The sequence below is a fragment of the Myxocyprinus asiaticus genome, chromosome 36 (genome assembly GCF_019703515.2).
Source record: "Myxocyprinus asiaticus isolate MX2 ecotype Aquarium Trade chromosome 36, UBuf_Myxa_2, whole genome shotgun sequence".
NCBI classification, from domain to species: domain Eukaryota; kingdom Metazoa; phylum Chordata; class Actinopteri; order Cypriniformes; family Catostomidae; genus Myxocyprinus; species Myxocyprinus asiaticus.
The window spans coordinates 34,264,848-34,283,702 of NC_059379.1; the positions used below are offsets into that span (position 1 = coordinate 34,264,848).

At 36.9% G+C, this 18,855-nt stretch overlaps 1 protein-coding gene across 3 annotated transcripts in view; it reads right to left on the minus strand.

Moving 5' to 3' along the window:
* Positions 1 to 18,855, minus strand: part of LOC127426752 (inositol polyphosphate multikinase-like) — an 82,505-nt gene that overhangs the window by 38,107 nt on the left and 25,543 nt on the right. The window contains exons 6-7 of one of the 3 annotated variants that reach the window (XM_051673765.1): positions 16,264 to 16,673; positions 11,389 to 16,113 (exon numbers count right to left, since the gene is read on the minus strand). In XM_051673765.1, the coding sequence (XP_051529725.1) occupies positions 16,039 to 16,113; positions 16,264 to 16,673 (485 nt within the window). In that variant the 3' untranslated portion in view covers positions 11,389 to 16,038. Of the gene's footprint in view, positions 1 to 11,388; positions 16,674 to 18,855 lie in introns of those variants that run through there. The other 2 variants (XM_051673767.1, XM_051673764.1) reach the window with 2 other exon arrangements.

Below are 18,855 nucleotides of genomic sequence, written 5' to 3' on the forward strand. Positions count from 1 at the left end.
AAATGGGAATAATATCTAATATTTCATATTGTTGTTTCTCTTAGATAGCAATGAGTTTAAAGGGAGAGCAAATGGAGACTTTTGGAGATTTTTCTCCCCAGTAATTTCACTTGTGTCTCTTCTGTCTCCAACTATGCTCAGATTTGCCAAGATACCAAAGTGTCAAATAAAAAGTCAGGGATTTCAGTACAAAGTCTAACTATACAAGTCAGAGATTTCACTTTATGTTAATGTTCCCTTTGTAAAGGGTTTATAAAGTGGTTTATTAATGACTAATAAGTCATTTACAAATCATGCATATGCAGTTACAACAACATGAATAAAAAAGGTGACTTTCATACAGTAGTTGCCCACAGTGAGCATTTTAACTTACATGCTGTAAACGCTTAATGAATACACTTATTCATACTTATATTAATCAAAAACATAAAATGCCCGAACTCATGATGTATGTCAAAATGCAGCAAAAATAGACTATTTAGAGTGAGATTAAAAGGAGGGATTATGTCATTTTGCTGCAGTCTGCTTTGTGTTTATGTGAATTATTAATGTCTTGACACACTTGTGTTGTCACTTTTCTCATCACTTTTCAGTTCTTCATGTTCATTCATAGCATATAATAAAGCCTAATGATAATTAAACCATACTGAATTTTATGTACATACTGTGACTTCTAAAGTTGGCAACTCCTCAATAAATTCATCATATGTGTCCACTGTACATTTAGGGAACATTTTCATATATTATTAATGTTAAATAAGTTTATTAAGCATTTACAACACCTTAAGTAAAATGGCTCACTATTTGGCAAATACTGCATGAAAATTTACATTTTTATACTCATATCAAATTATTTATAATGCATTTGTAAATGGCTTATTAGTCATTAATAAACCACTTTATAACCCCTTAACAAATGGAACATTAATGTAAAGTGTTACCAATATTTCAATATTAACATTTTTTATAAAATTATCTAGCTATGCTATCCTCATCCTCATTCAATGTATAGCTATATCCTCTTACTGTATGTCAACAATCATCTCATCTGTATCTACTTTTACTTCTCCTAAGGAATTTTGGTTGCTAATTAAATGAAACATAACTTAGATCTCTAAAGTCTGAGCAATAAAATGTTCCACTGGGTAGTTATATCTCACATAACAGTTTAGTTAAATAATGTTTCGATATAAGGCATCCTATAGGAATGTAAGAAATTAATTTTGCACCTCTTTTCCCTCCTCTTTTGAGACAGTGGTTTAAGAATATTACTGGACTCTCAGATCAAATCTCCAAGAGCCCTGTGAAAGCCAGAGAGCATGAGACACTTTTGAGAAATGACATTTCTGCACACCAGCTATATATTCAAGTGAGGTCTGAATCGCCTGCAGACTTTCCCCTGCGATATGCTGAGCAAAGATGCACCAGACAGGCTCAGCAGTTTTGGGTCACAAAATTCAATCACCCGGAATTATCATGAGTTTACTGGCAACCATATTTGTGGGATGTCACTTCTTTGGCTCCAGGGGCACAGTGAGTAAATTATAAAGCTCAGTTATAAGGACGGGCTCTAAACAACCCCCTCGAAGCAATTCCCATTCCTCATGCCTCATGCACGTACGGACAGGAACCCATGGTGGGATGATTTCACTTAATTGCTCATTATGTTCTACTTCTGAAATATTAATTCTACGGGGGAATCTGAGGCTACATTCACTCATGGCACTGTTCATTAAGACTGTATACAGCATCTGGATGCCTCAAAGTACATTGTTTATTCATTTTGGAATAGTGTCTTGGGATATGTAAAGGTGTTTGGTGCCACCAAGAGGATATTAAGACATGTTTCATCATAACAGTCACTTTCACTTTGAGAGAGAGGGGTAGACTAGAGCTAGTTGACAGACCTTTTATTCTAGTAAATAGCCTATTTCTCAGGGTAGGTTTATTTTTGAAAGTCATTTTTTTATAGACATACTCCGATCAGCCATAACATTAAAACCACCTGCCTAATATTGTGTAGGTCCCCCTCGTGCTGCCAAAACAGCGCCAACCCGCATCTCAGAATAGCATTCTGAGATGATATTCTTCTCACCACAATTGTACAGAGCGGTTATCTGAGTTACTATCAACTTTGTCAGTCCAAACCAATCTGGCTATTCTCTGCTGACCTCTCTCATCAACAAGGCATTTCCATCCACACAACTGCAGGTCACTGGATGTTTTTTGTCCTCAGACTCCGCCGTGTCTGGGAGCACTGGCAGTGACTGGGAAATGACCTCCGTGGCCGTGAGCGTTGCAAGCGACTAGAGAACGGCCTCCATAGCCAGGAATGGCGGTAGCGACGGGAACGGCCTCCGTGGCTTGGAGCACTGGCAGCAGCAAGGGGACGGCTTCCGTGGTCAAGAACACTGACAACGGCAGGGGAACGGCCTCCATGGTCGAAAACGTTGGCAGCGACTGGGGAACGGCCTCCGTGGCCGAGAACACCGACAGCAAGGGAATGGCCTCTGTGGCCAAGGACGCTGGCAGCAACTGGGGGAAAGCCTTCATGTCCGTGAACACTGGCAGAGACTGTGGAACAGCCTCCGTGGCCATGAGTGCTGGCAGTGGCAGGGGAATGGCCTCCGTGGCCACGAACACTGACAGGGACAGGGAAATGGCCTCCAAGGCCATGAGCAGTGACAGGGACAGGAGAACAGCCTCCGTTACCGTGAGCATTGACAGCGGCAGGGGAACGGCCTCCATGGCCAAAAATGCTGGCAGTAACTGGGGAATGGCCTCCATGGCCGAGAACACCGACAGCAAGGGAATGGCCTCTGTGGCCAAGGATGCTGGCAGCTACTGGGGGAAAGCCTTCATGTCCATGAACATTGGCAGAGACTGGGGAACGGCCTCCGTGGCCGTGAGCACTGGCAGTGGCAGGGGAATGGCCTCCGTGGCCGCGAACACTGACAGGGACAGGGGAATGGCCTCCGAGGCCATGAGCGCTGACAGGGACAGGGGAACGGCCTCCATTGTGTGAGCGCTGACAGCGGCAGGGGAACGGCCTCCATGGCCGTGAATGCTGGCAGCGGCAGGGGAATGGCCTCCGTGGCTGTGAGCGCTGGCAGCGGCAGAGGAATGGCCTCTGTGGCTGTGAGCGCTGGCAGCGACTGGTGAGCGGCCTCCTTGGCCATGAGCGCTGGCAGCAACTGGGGAACGGCCTCCATGAGTGCTGGCAGCGACTGGGGAGCAGGGGGCCTTCTCCTCCTCCTCTTCTGTATGGGCATTGTTTGAGAGGGGTCCTTAGATCTCGAGTTCCATGACTGAAGCATGATCTACACCTCAGCAAGTCGGCAGATATGGTCCACAAGATCCCAGAAAGCCAAAACAAAAATCTCGCCCAGCACCTCAGTACTAAGCAGATTGTCCAAGCCCGAAAGGAAGAGTCATTTTAACTGGGTCTCATCAAAGCACCACCCGTGAGACTCACTGACCAGCTCCATAGCGTAGATGCCAAAACCACGACCGTTCTGGGAGCTGGCCATGGTGTGGTTGAGTTGGGTGATACTTTGAGAGACCGGTTCCTTTCGGGCAGGAGCAGGGACAAAAGTGCCCATACTACCTCTGCTGGGTCCAAACTGGCTGGATTGTTATGTCACAAATTTGCAGTATGGACCCAAATGCAGAAAGTCAAAGATGAGTCTTTATTACAGAAACAAACAAAATACAAACCAAAACACGTGAGGGACAGAAACACTATTACCCAAAAACCAAAACAGAACTAGACCGACCGAAGTAGAGACAGGACTGGTAAACAAATTAGCACAAACAGCTATCATCACAAAACAATCCACAACTACAAAGTTACAAACAAACTACAAGTGAGAGGATTTATAGGGTAAGGTGATTGAAGGTAGGTGCAACTGGTGACGAGCTGGGTGGAGAAACAATCAGTCGTCCTGGCAACAGAGCTGATGTTCTCCACGTGGCACCTGCAAAACACCAAAGGGAGAGAGAAGGAAACACAAACACACACACCAACACACAAGACAGACATACAGGAGGGACTGTCCAGCCAAGACTGTGACATATATGTCTAGAGATATGGAAAGAAAACAAATTCATAAAACCAAAATATGGGTTGTTCACATCAAATTGCTAAAGAATATTGCTAGGATATGATGAAATTGCAGGAAATTGAATATACCCCAAACAATTTTGTAATCTTGTATTGATGTTGTGCACCAAATACTCCCCATAGCAATTTCTCATTATTGCACTCAATCAAAAATGTCATCTTTTCAAATTAAGTCTCCTTTGAGCTTAGCCAATGTTGTAATGAAACTAATGCTTTCATTTTAGAAGTCAATACATGCACATCCAAATTATGTTTGAACACATTTTGAATGAAAGGGTCCACAATGTACATCAGATTTTATCTGAAAATGCTTTAAAAAAAATACTGTTGTAATTTATAATTTGCCTGTCACAAAATATCAAGTTGATGTTATGGTGTAAAATACACAGAATTTTATGGCCTAAGAGGCTCTGGGAGAAGTTCAACATTAACAGCACAGTAGTAGGGTAATAATTTTTGCATAGCACAGTACTGCACCATAGGACCTCTGAAATTACTGCCCTAGAGGGTTTTTGAAATGGCAAGGCTTCATTTTACATTGTGGAGACCTAAAATACTGAGCCTTAACTGAGAAAAGCTGAAATATGTTTAAATAAATTACTGATGATGGCCTTGATCACCCTGTAATCTTAGTCGACACATAAACGCAGGGCTGTAGCTACTGGGGTGAAAGGTGGGAACAATTCTATGGATCCAAAGGTGTAAATGGCCAACAACAATTTTCCACATGATCTAATTGGAAATTGACATGTTGCTTCCAAAAGTTCATGTGTCCTGAAATCAACCCCATACTGCTGAATTTTGACAAATGGCATCACCCTTCAGGCATTTTTGCATAATTTCAAGCATGATCAAATTTCCCTGTAGCGTTACCAATTGCACGTTCCACGAGCAACCAACGAGACTGAGGCTCTGGTCCCATGGAAACTGGAAGTAATCATGTTCAATCGCGATCACACTTTGTGGACATTTCACCTGGAAACTGGGGCTCAAATGTGCCCATACGTCCAACAACACTTCCAGCTTCGGCCACTGGGGACAGTGCTTCGAATTTTCGGTAAGCACAAACTGATTTCAGCAGCAAAACTTTCAACCGGTCACCAAATTCATTGTGCGATCAGTCTGCAATTTCAGACTGAAAAAAAAATCTGCTATTTTTGCTCAAAATTTCTGAATTTTTAAAATGTTACTGCTAAACTTTCAAGAAATCATAAATGTGGTTATAGATTTGCAAAGTTCCAACAGTAATTTATCATAACTAAACTTAACCAACGTTATCTCTATCCTATCACAGTCCGAAATTCATTCATAAATTTTGGTAGGATCAGTCTTTTTTAGTGTGCCTAAATTAATCACACAGTATAATTGAAAAGGATATTAATAACTCATGACATTTCTCTTTCAACACGTTTTGTGTCAATCCTGCAAAGTCAAAATGTAAGGGATTGAAGGTTAGTGTAAAACTGTCTGATAATGGTCTTAGCTAGCAAATATCATTCCACCACACCACAATATGTTCAGCTAGTATTCTTACACTTTGTGCCAAGAACAATATTTGTTCTGTAAAAAAAAAAAAAAAAAGAAAAAAAAATTTCTACCATAACAGAGTTTAACTATTAAGCTTGACAAGGCCAAAAATGCAAACATAATGAAATGTAACTGTAAGATAATATATTTGAACTATGTGAATAAATAAATAAATAAATGTCACTTCTTAAATATGACATCACCTTAAATATGATATCAGAAAGAGCAAACACAATTTTTTAAAGGGGTAATGTCACAGCATCTCAGGGTTAAATAGAAGGTGCCGGGACAAAGAAAAATTCTGAATAGTCTCAGAATAAAAAAAAAAAACAACAACAACAACAAAAAAAACATTGACAATAAAAGCATTGTATTGTAATTTAGTATTTTTTAGATATAAAATAAATGATTTCTTTTGTAAATGCATTCACAGGCACAATTTAAATTTGTCTTTAAAATTTATTTCAAGCATTTAAGCGTAAGCCATTTAGATAATGAGAAACAATAAATCAATCAAGTGTTTCCAAACTTTTGGCTGGTAGTGTAATTCAAGAGTACAGTGAACAAGTAACATTTCGGTTTTAAGCATTTTACAGTGGCAGGCTTGTACTGACATAATATGACATGACATGTCAAAATCCATCTTGATTGCTGTGCGATAAAATATTTAATTTCACATCAGTCACTCATGAATATTTAAATCACACTGGGGTCTATACCTGCCCAGGTGCTGATGAGGAGAGACAAGCAGTCGTCTGATATTAAAATGCCCCCGAAGCATCACTGCACCCACACATGTACTGTATGCACAAAGACACTGATGTCATTTTACTGCATCTCCACAGATGACATGTGAGTTAAAACGGTTGCATTTGTTTTGGGCAGAGGATCGCTTCTGATGCAAGTGTATGTGCTACTGCACACAACTGAGTCAAGAGTCTATCAGTGCTCCAGGGAGTGTATGTCTGTGTGTGTCTAGTGACAAAAAGCAAGATTCAGGTTTATGTGCATTCATTCAGGTTCTTATACCCCACCTGCTGCAAGTGATTGATTCAACACTTGCAGTGTAGATAAGGCATCATTCTAGGCCAGTCGGCCACTTTAAGTCACCCTCACCATATAGAGATTAGCCCATTACTGAGACCACAGTTAATTACAGTCTGCCCTATAATGCATGGAACAAGAGACAAATTTCGATACAGTGTTAATTACTCAACTCACAGTGATTAATAATATTCAGTATTACTGGCTTAAACTCTCAAGGTACTTCCAACAAACTCAGCCTGTTCTGACTTAGTGTCCTTTTCTAACTGATTTAACTTTTTCAACAAAGTCTTATGGCAACTCGTAAAATTTGTGATATTGTACGACTTGGCTCCTACAAAAATCTTTGACTTTCATTTCCATAGAGACCAACCAATCAGCACTTTAAATTGATGTAATGCAGCAATAAAATTTTACTGTATCTAGGTTCGTTTATTTTTCTCTATGGGAGTAAAAGTCGCAAGTTTTTTTGAGCCAAGTTGTATGATTTTAACATCTCGTTCTATTACGACTTGAGACCGTATGGGACTTCTGGTTTTTCCCATAGCAAATTATCTATATCCCAAAAATTCCAAAACCTGTAATTGAAAATTTCTGAATGTAATTTATCCAAGAGCTTTCAAGTTTTGCCCATACTTAAGTATTTAGGCTGTTTTTTCCCTCTAATTTAGGACTTATGATTTTCTATCTATCTATCTACATTGTAAAATCTAATTAATTGATCTTACTTAGATACTTCAAGGCAATCGGTAAATGTACTTATTTGGCTCAAGTAAACTGAACACATTTTTTTAAGTAAAGTTAACTAGTTAATAGTAAACTTAACTAATCTGTGATTAAATTATCGTTGTTTATGTTTATATATTTAAAAGGCGTTATCACTTCTAATATAGTGTAAGGGAAATTATGACTGGACTCTAGGTTAGCCATATGGTACTTTGGATATACTCAGTACTTCTTAGTGCACATAAATCTGCACTTTTGTAAAGTACAGCTGAGGAAAGAAAATGGTTTAACAGGCTCCAAGTTCACCAGAGGTAACACTAATCACCCTCATGGTGACTTCATAAAAATCTAAACTATCAACCAGCTACAACAAAACAACAAAAATAGTCATAAGAATTAAAGCTAAATACATTTTCAAATAAGAATTATTATTTTTCTATGTAAGTTCCCTTGTTTTGACCAAACATTCATAATTTATTCAAGCGCAAGGGCTTATGGGTATTCCACACAGCCACAATTTTGTACTTGATAATTCTGAGTTAGTAGTACTCGAAGCCAAAGTTTAAAGAACGTATATATTTGAGTTATGATTCCAAAATATGACATTTCAAGTACTGTTTAATTAGAACCATTTAAATGTTTTTATTAAATGACAACTTTAGGGTTAAGAGAGTAATGGTAACTTAAATAAAACTAGTAAGAATAGTAAAAACTTGCGCTTAAGTTGAGTAAACTATTTTTTTACAATTTGAGATAACTATTAGTATTTACAGTCTATCTATCTATCTATCTATCACCATCTTCAAAGATTCTCATTTTATTCGTTACATGCTGTTGTGCTTTTTTTCTCGAACGAACTACCTGAAAAAGACACATCACCTCTCACTGTTAAAAAAATTATTTTGCCTTTTAGTTTTCATAACTTAAAATGTAAAGTTAGAATAACTGCTGTTGAGATCAATTATCCAAGTTTTTGTTGGCTGAACTTGTGATAAATTATTGAACTTAGAAAATCTATTCAGTTGAAATCAAAAATATAAGTAAGGAGAACTACGGATTCACGGCATGCACTGCGGCATGAATAAATGATGCAAATTGAAGAGTACCTGTCTAACTTTATTTGACATTTTGCTGCTTTTACTCATGCGGTTGGTTGTTGTGTTTATTGTCACTTTCAGTTATTTGTAATGTAGCAATAATTCAAAGCTGATATTTTTACTCAATGATCTGTTGGATGATTACCACCATAATTTTGCTTTCAGTGTAGTGTTGAGGCCCTTGTGTCTCGTTGACAAGCTTAAGTCTGAATATGACAGGGGATTAGATGTTAGTCTCTGATCATCAGCTGGACATTTACCATCAAATTTACCTCTGACAAAGGGATAGCCCTATGTAATTTGATGGTTATTTATAATATTAAATGTTAATATAAGTAATTAAACTTCTAGATTTAGTTTGAATTAATTTAGAATGAAATCGAATGAATTAAGAAAGTCAAGTTTACCTGAAAAGACATTAAGCTCATTTAACAAGTTATGTTGATTTAAGTCAACTTCATGTTCTGTTTAAACAACTTTCCCATTTAAGTTGATACAAGGGCTGGGTATTGATACAGATTTCCCGATTCAATTCGATTCTGATTCACAAGCTCTCGATTCGATTCAATATCGATTCATATGGATTTATTTCAATTATAATGTCCCTTTTGCTTACATATAAAATAATATATCCCCCAGCTAATGCCGTTAATTATACAAGGGACATATTAACTAGGTACATTAGGAAAATATTAATTTTACTAATTATATTTGGACTTTTTCATCATTTTAGTCACATTGTCTTTTTAAAAATGAGCAAATAAATGTATTCAATCAATAAATTATAATTTTTACTATTTACAAGTATTTACATTGATTTGTTGAACACGTGCTAAAACAGGTACTGTCTCTTAAAAAAAAAAAAAGGCATTTCTGTAAACAGTGCCTTTAATTGAGCGCATGTTAACTAGAGGACTCGAATGGCTTTACCTCATCTGTGCAATGAATGATTAGAATCAAATGTTTTTTGGTAGTTGTTTTTGATCAACATCTGACTGTAAAGAATTGAAATTACATGGAACAACTTTTACTCTCAACACGCTGTGAAAGGATCTTGCTTCTGAACACTTTACGACTAAACTACACAATTACTGGAGAGTAAACTGGCAACAGTTGCCAAATATATTCACTTTAATCACATTGCGTGAAATTTGGTTGCAAATGCAAGTGATTTCCTCTCATTGTAGTAGAGGGTTGCACACTGAGTGAAAGATCGATCTTGGGATTTAACAATCAATTTAGAGACCGTTCATGAAGATTGCGATTAATCGGAAAAACAATATTTTTACCCACCCCTAGTTGACACAACAAACAATTAAGGCAGCACAAAGACTTACTTTAAGTTGAAACATCAATATACAGTTGTGCTCAAAAGTTTGCATACCCTGGCAGAAATTGTGAAATTTTGGTCTTTTATTTAAGGATAGTGATCATATGAAGCCATTTATCATCACGTTGTTTGGCTCCTTTTTAAATAATAATGATAACAGAAATCACCCAAATGACTCTGATCAAAATTTTACATATCCTTGAATGTTTGGCCTTGTTACAGACACACAAGGTGACACACACAGGTTTAAATGGCAATTAAAGGTTAATTTCCCACACCTGTGGCTTTTTAAATTGCAATTAGTGTCTGTGTTTAAATAGTCAATGAGTTTGTTAGCTCTCAAGTGGATGCACTGAGCAGGCTAGATACTGAGCCATGGGGAGCAGAAAAGAACCGTCAAAAGACCTGCATAACAAGGTAATGGAACTTTATAAAGATGGAAAAGGATATAAAAAGATATCCAAAGCCTTGAAAATGCCAGTCAGTACTGTTCAATCACTTATTAAGAAGTGGAAAATTCGGGGTTCTCTTGATACCAAGCCAAGGTCAGGTAGACCAAGAAAGATTTCAGCCACAACTGCCAGAAGAATTGTTTGGGATACAAAGAAAAACCCACAGGTAACCTCAGGAGAAATACAGGCTGCTCTGGAAAAAGACGGTGTGGTTGTTTCAAGGAGCACAATATGACGAAACTTGAACAAAAATGAGCTGCATAGTCGAGTTGCCAGAAAGAAGCCTTTACTGCACCAGTGCCACAAAAAAAGCCCGGTTACAATATGCCTGACAACACCTTGACACGCCTCACAGGTTCTGGCACACTGTAATTTGGAGTGACTGGACCAAAATAGAGCTTTATGGTCACAACCATAAGCGCTATGTTTGGAGAAGGGTCAACAAGGCCTATAGTGAAAAGAACACCCACTGTGAAGCATGGTGGTGGCTCACTGATGTTTTGGGGGTGTGTGAGCTCTAAAGGCATGGGGAATCTTGTGAAAATGTATGGCAAGATGAATGCAGTATGTTATCAGAAAATACTGGCAGACAATTTGCATTCTTCTGCATGAAAGCTGCGCATGGGACACTCTTGGACTTTCCAGCACGACAATGACCCTAAGCACAAGGTCAAGTTGACCCTCCAGTGGTTACAGCAGAAAAAGGTGAAGGTTCTGAAGTGGCCATCACAGTATTCTGATCTTAATATCATCGAGCCACTCTGGGGAGATCTCAAATGTGATGTAGACGACCAAAGACTTTGCATGGCCTGGAGGCATTTTGCCAAGACAAATGGGCAGCTATACCACCTGCAAGAATTTGTGGCCTCATAGACAACTGTTACAAAAGACTGCATGCAGTCATTGATCCTAAAGGGGGCAATACACAGTATTAAGAACTAAGGGTATGCAGACTTTTGAACAGGGGTCATTTCATTTTTTTCTTTGTTGCCATGTTTTGTTTTATTATTGTGCCATTCTGCCAACCTACAGTTGAATATGAATCCCATATATATATATATATTATATATATATATATATATATATATATTTTTATTTATTTATTTTTTTTTTTTACAGTGATGCCCCAAGTTTGATGCTTACATGTGAAAAACATCCCACAAAATGAAGACAAGCATACACAACCTGGTATCAGCTGTAGATTTTATTACTGAAAATTTGCCAAATATACAGATAATTTCATCCAAGTAAATATTTTTTGTTCATGTCTCTATTTTCAAAAATGGTTAATTTGAGTACGATTAGAGCAGGGTTGAACAGACATTATATCTTCAAAGACTACACACTATATACTGTAGGTCTGAAAGCATTCGATTTCTTAAAATCAGAGCGTTCATTGATTTGTTTTAGAAATTGTATTCATTTTTCTTTTATTACCTTGAAAAATCATATATATATAAAACCAGTTCATTTCAGGGGCAGACCAATTTTTCTACCCATGGCTGACATTTAGAATACATTACTCATTTCGAAACCATTTGAATGTGACATTTAAATTGTAGTTTTCATTTGCCAAATTCTTGTGTTAATCCCTATGCGCAGCTTGTTACGAAGTTAAAGACAGGCTTTTCAGAGTAACAAACAGCAAAGCATAAGGACACCAAAGAGATATTATCATACTCCACTGACTCTGCATGAGAGAGAGAATGCAATTGACAAATTCCTGCCGTTCTACGAACAATAGTTTAAGCCAGTGTACAAACATTTGAGTGTTCAGAATTCATTTGTAGAAATAAACAGTTTGGTGCCTATAAGTAAGATTGATTTATTCCATGGTTGAAAAATCCAGTCTTGCCAGAGGCTCACTAAAGTGCTTTAGGCACCACCGTACAGTAGTTAGTTACCAATCAGGTGCTATATACCAGTATTAAAAAAAACAAACAAAAAACAAAATACAATTAGAGATAAACTTTAGTAAGTAACAAAAGCATAAATGAACATCTTAAATATTTCCACTTATATTCAGTGCATAAATAAAGATAAAATAATTAATGGAAATTGACTATCGAGTTATGCATGTATGACTATAGCATTAAATGTCTCTGTCCAGATAACTATAAAGGTAGAATGTAAACAAGATGCAGTTAATCATTAACTGTGCTGTAAAACACAATATAATATTATAGGGAGCACTATTATGCCCTCCAAAGGCAAAAAAGAGTAACTACGCCAACACAGAACCTGCAAAATGTCTTAAAGTACTGTGATTTTCCTTGTTTTCAGTGTGGATTTTGTAGTCACTGCAAATTAGTATAGTATAGTTGAGCTGAACACATGTCAAATAACATCATATTGTAAGAGACCTGATTTCAGTCAAAACTCAATTTCTGACTCAATATGTAGTTACTGCATTTTGCCTTGGCACAGCATTATAAAACTCTAAAGCCCCATTAGACTGTTAGCAAAAGTCCACTGAAAAAATACGTTTTTTTTTTTTTTTACAATAATATGCCAGCAGGAAATCGCAAAAGGGCTAGACTATACTTTCTTAGGCACAACGGGAGTTAAACTTTGCCCATAGACACACATTTCCATTTTACTTTGGAGCTATGCTTTTCATGCATTTCTGTCTTTTGGGGTACAAACAGAAAGCAACTCTTTCCAATTTTGTGCTATTCAAAAAATGAACATGAACAAGAATGTTAAACTGTATTTTGTACACTTGGTGCGCCACCCTAATCTCGCTGTGGTCTTTGAACATCCATGACAACCGAGGTGATGTTATATATTACACAGATAACACAAGAGACAACAAAACAAAAATAATACATGCAGAAAGAAAAAGGAACACTGTGGCTCTATTCCGAAGCCTAGTGAGTTGCCTTGCCGTCTAATGCCTTACTAGGCATCTGGCTTCTAAGGCTGTGTCCTAACTAAAATGAAACCTCATTTGTGACTGCTTTGAAACATAGGCAGCTACTCTGTGTGTAATACAAATACCACATCTAATTTAAAACGAACTGTAGACTGAAATTACAATTGATTTCAAAATACTCTTATAAGCAATACAATACACGGAACAAAAAATACTGGATAAAATAGTCCAATTTTTAAATTAGAACTACTTAAATCAATACTTTTTGGTACTGAATGAATCATTTATAAATCAACACTACAGCCACCATCTTGGATGGGATGGAATTTCCTTCTCTGTGAAAGATACATGAGATGCTGCCTTTTAAGCCATGCTGAATTTTAAACTTTTTGAATAGGCTCAAAGTCTTTCTAGCAAGTCAGTCCACTGCTGGCCATCTTTGGAACGCTCTAGGGAGGTTATTTCCAGTCATGCCAGTGCAGCTCCTATCTACTTGAATGGAGAAAGACCAAAATCTCAAAAATGATTGGTCAAGATTACAATCAAAGTACATATTTCAAAAAAAGCAATACTGGTATCATAAATTGTGATTCTTTACCACATATTACGCTAAAAAACGCAATTTTCCTGGTTTGTATAGCGGATGCATGTTCTAGTGTTGATTGACAGGTGATGTCTGTATCTAAAAGGTGATTGGCTCTTTTAACTTTAAGGCGGGACTTCCTTAAATCCATTACATCCGTTGACCATTGGCCACTTCTTGCTTGAGCGATCCAATTTCTCCCATTCATTTTAATAGAAGTGGCCCATCTCTGCTAAATAATTTCTGATAGCCTTCATGTCAGGAATGTGCCAATGATACCTTAAAATGCTGTCTACTCAGGCAGCTCACTAGGTTTTGGAACAGAGCGTATGTTTTGTGATGTTTTTTTTTTTTTAGTTAAACATAACCGTATGGAGATGTAAATTAATGATCATTATACATGAGCATAATTCATGTTTTTAAGACAATTTTTTAATAAAACTTGCAATAGCTAAGAATTAAAAATGATACAACAGGGGGTAAATCAATAACTTTGGTAAAAACAACAACAACAACAACAAAATAAACCCACAAAAAACATGTTAGTCTCCGCTACGAAGAAACATGCAAACTGCAAATATAAAATATGTTAAATGGTTACTTACAAATCAGAGATCATAAACATGTTTTTTTTTTTTTAAATGGACTGATTGACAAAAAAAAAATGTAATCTAGTTTTGAGATTAAAAATGTTTGTTTATAATTTAAGGGTCTTTATTATTTTCTTTGCTCACATTCTATTGCTTTTTATTATTAAATATGACCCTATCTGTGATAGTATCTTATCTTGTGTGCATACCCAATGAACATGGACTAATGTCCAAATTAAATACCTGGACAAGAAAGGAGGATGTGAAGACACGAGAAGGATGGTATGATTAAAACTCAAATAAACCATTTATGAACACAGTCTTAAGTTGCTAAAGTTACTTGAATTCTCCAGTTCTCATTGTCTATTGACAGAAACTTTGGCATTCCTTGTAGACACAAGGGTCTCTTTAAGACGAAAGTCTCAAATCTTCATTACCTTCATCCTTTCATTTTAGTCATATTGCATCAGTAATCTCAGAACATGAATAAACTTACAAAGGTTTAATTATTTTCAAAATCACACATTAAAAAAATGAGAAAATTCACAATTCAACAGGTCTGAAACTACAGGCAGGGTCTTTTTGGCAGCATCTGAGCAAGAAATGTCAGACATATTTTCCTACATCTTCATTTCAATCAAATTCCTATTTTCAATCACATCAATTTAAAAATAAAGAGATAAAAAAAGAACTGGCTCTGCCATGGCTCTGGAAACAGGAACTAATATATGATAGAGTGTTTTAACATTTTGTGAAGCTTTCTTCTTTTGCCGGGATAAACATACAAGCATTATGGATTTAATTACCTGAGTAAGATATCATAATAAACTGTACAAAGCTTTTTGAAGACTAAAGCACATACATCAGACGGGGGCTACAAACATGTTACTCCACTGATGGTGTAGGTAGTGCAGATTAGAGCGAAGGGGGCATATGGTCTTGAAAGTGGCTACAAAATATATATCTTCATCAATAAGCTCTCAAGAACCACTAAAGAGCCTCATCACTCAACCAGAAGTTGATTTAGGACCTTTAGAAAGTTCTTTAAGCTGTAGATGTAACCCATGTAATTACCACTAAAAGAGCTCCATTACTTGTCTAGAACATGCTGTAGGACTTTCACTACGTTCTTGAAGCCATAGCTGTAACCCACCTCCAAAATCTACTAAAAGAGCTCCATCACTCCTCTAGAACTTGCTGTAGGACCTTCAGTAGGCTCTTCAAGGTGTAGATGTAACCCATTTAAGAACCACTAAAAGAGCTCTATCAGTTGTATAGAACTTGCTCTGGGACCTTCAGTAGGTTCTTCAGGCAGCAGATGTAACCCATTTAAAAATCACTAAAAGAGCTCCATCACCTGTCTAGAACATGCTGAAGGACCTTTAGCTGGTTCTTCAGGCCGTATATGTAACCCATCTCCAAAAACTTCTAAAAGAGCTACATCACTCCTCTAGAACTTGCTGTAGGACCTTCAGTGGGCTCTTCAAGCCATAGATATAACCCATTTAAAAACCACTAAAAGAGCTCTATCAGTTGTATAGAACTTGCTCTAGGACCTTCAGTAGGTTCTTCAAGCCGTTTCTGTTACCTATCAATAAGAACAACTTAAAAAGCTCCATCACTTGTCTAAAACTTGCTGTAGGACCTGGAGTACGTTCTTCAAGCCGTAAATGTAACTCAGCTAAGAACCACTAAAGGAGCTCCATCACTAGTCCAGAACTTGATGAAAGACCTCCAGCAGGTTCTTCAATCCAGATGTAACCCATCTAAGAACAAATAAAAGAGCTCCATTACTCATCTAGAACTTGCTGTAGGACTTTAAGCAAGTTCTTCAAGCCGTAGATGTAACCCTGGTCATGGACATCACTAGGGAAGACATGTGCAAAGTCAATCATTTTAACCTCCACGTCACTGACCATTTCCTGTCCTGCTTCACTTTTCGACTCCCTCCCCTCATCTTTCAGTCTTGCAGGGCTACGGTTGCCATTGGGCTGCTGTACGGACATTTTCCACACGCTGTTATCCTGTTTGGTTTGGTAGTGGCTCCTGACACAACCTTTCTTGTGCAGGGAGTACATGGAGGAGAGGCTCTGATCGATGTTGTTGTTCTGCTCACGGGTCTTGGGTGGAAGATGGCTTTCCAGTAGGGTCTGATAGCCAAGACTTGGCGTACAGATGCCCTCGTAGACGAAGAGCAGAGAGCTTGCATAAAAGTTGAACTGACTCTGACTCTCAAACCACTGGAGGATCTTCCGGACTTTGAGGATGCTGGCAGTGATGGCATCTTTGCGGAGAATGTCACCGTTGAAGAAGAACTTGGATAAACCTGTGGAACAGAGTGGATGCCATTTACGATTGAATGACATGATGAATTAAACAAGATTAATTAAACAAGGCGTAGGCCCAGATGGATTCTGAACATGGATTTTTTGCATGTTTGGTGCTGATTTTGGGACAAGTAAATTCTATTGTAAGTAAAACAACCCCATTTCTTATTTTAATTCAAAACCAGAAAGGACTTTAGTTGGAGTTGGCAGCATATTTAACTAGATGCAAATAGAAGATAGTAGTACAATCCATTCAATATGTTCATAGTTCAATCGATGTAACATTGAAAATAAAAGTAGTATTTTCAAGCTTGCCTTGGCTGAACAATCGACACCCAGGTACTCAACAGTATGACAAATAGACCGAACTGTACTTCTCACAGCTTTGTTTTTGTGTCAGATTAAATATTCCATCTGTTCTGACTAGTGCTGCAACAACTGATCAATAAAATCAATAATCGATAATAAAAAATAATAATTGTGCTGTTTGATATGCTTGAGTTGTTTCTCTCCAGCGCATCACTTAGGTTTTTTTGAAATCTTCTATATTTTATAATGTATAAATGTTATGAATTCTAAGTCATGCGTATTTCCGTTTCACAAAACCGTTTGTCTTTACTGAAAGCACGTCTCTGTTAAACATCTATGACTTCACTAAGCCTGTTAGCTTGGGTGAAACATAGTTTAAACAGTTTGTAAAAATCATTATGAAATTCATAATGTAACATTTATATTTTAAACCTTTTTTGGATACAATGTAAATTTTTTAGGCTTGGGATTGATGCCTTTTTCCCGATTCAATAATCAGAAAATGTTCCATATGATTATCGATCTATATCTGTATATATATATATATATATATATATATATATATATATACATATATATATATATATATATATATATATATATATATATATCCGTATCTGTATATCTGTTTATATATATATTTGTATCTGTGTATAATATATATATATATATATATATATATATATATAAATAGGGCTACTTGTTGCACAATAGTCTTTGTCTCTTCATATTTCTCAATACAGTGTTAGTAAAGTGTGAGTGGCAGGCTCTAGTTCAATTTCCTTCAACATGTTTCAGAAAAAGGGATTCTCCACCATGTTAAACGGCTGCATATCGCCGACTATAAACTTAGCTACACAATTTGTTTACTTCTTGGACTGTGTCCAATCAATTGATATTTTTCCTAGTGTTCAAAGATTACGTAATTATAGGTTTTGCCCGTTTGTTGCCTTTCCCTGCACAGACCTGCCATTCGCCATGATATCCATTCTTTCAGGATATTGACCAGATCCATCAACTCAGAATCTGAAATTCCTTCCAAACTTCACTTCTTTTGCCCTTTCCCCAAAACTCTCCCATTTGTTTATCCGCCATAAATAACATTATCCACAACGAAACACAATGCGAAATACCAGCTGCACAAATGTAAGGGTGACCAAGGTGACGATAACATAGTAATAAGGACAATAAATGCATAATCACCCCTGTGTTCTCATAAAGCTATTACGCCAGACTACATTAAACAGAAGGCCAACTAAAAGTTAATTGAAAGCACAAAAAAATAGACTTCTAATTTAAATGTCGGCTTATGTAAATATATCGATGTATCAAAAACGCATAGAGAAAATAATGTGCCGAACAATAATCAATGTATCAATATTTTATGAAATTCCTAATATTTTTATTCTAAGGTGTTACACATTGAGGAAGGCCTGTGCACCGAAACGCCTGTATCTACTTCCCCTTTAAAAGTCATGGAATAAAAAGATTAACAGTTTACTATCGGAGTGCGGATCATCTCTTCATTATATTACGAAAGCTAAAAAGATTGACAAACCCCAAATAATACAAAGACAATATAAAACGACTAAGTGCTGTGTAAAAATAACTTTGTTGGACTGATTCCTAATATTTTTTAAAATAAAAATATCATATTTTCTAAAGTTTTTCAAGACAAAATTTGATGTTTGCTTGACATCTTTTTGCTTGCCTCTGAATGTTTAAACTAGTTTTAATAGTTTGAAGTTTGATGGATATAGAGACATTACAGAAGACAAATAGCAAACTAGCTAGCTAGGGAGAGAGAGAGGAAGGGAGGGAGAGGGAGAGAGAGAGCAACTAGATTAAAGGCTTTTAGTGGGCTTATTTACA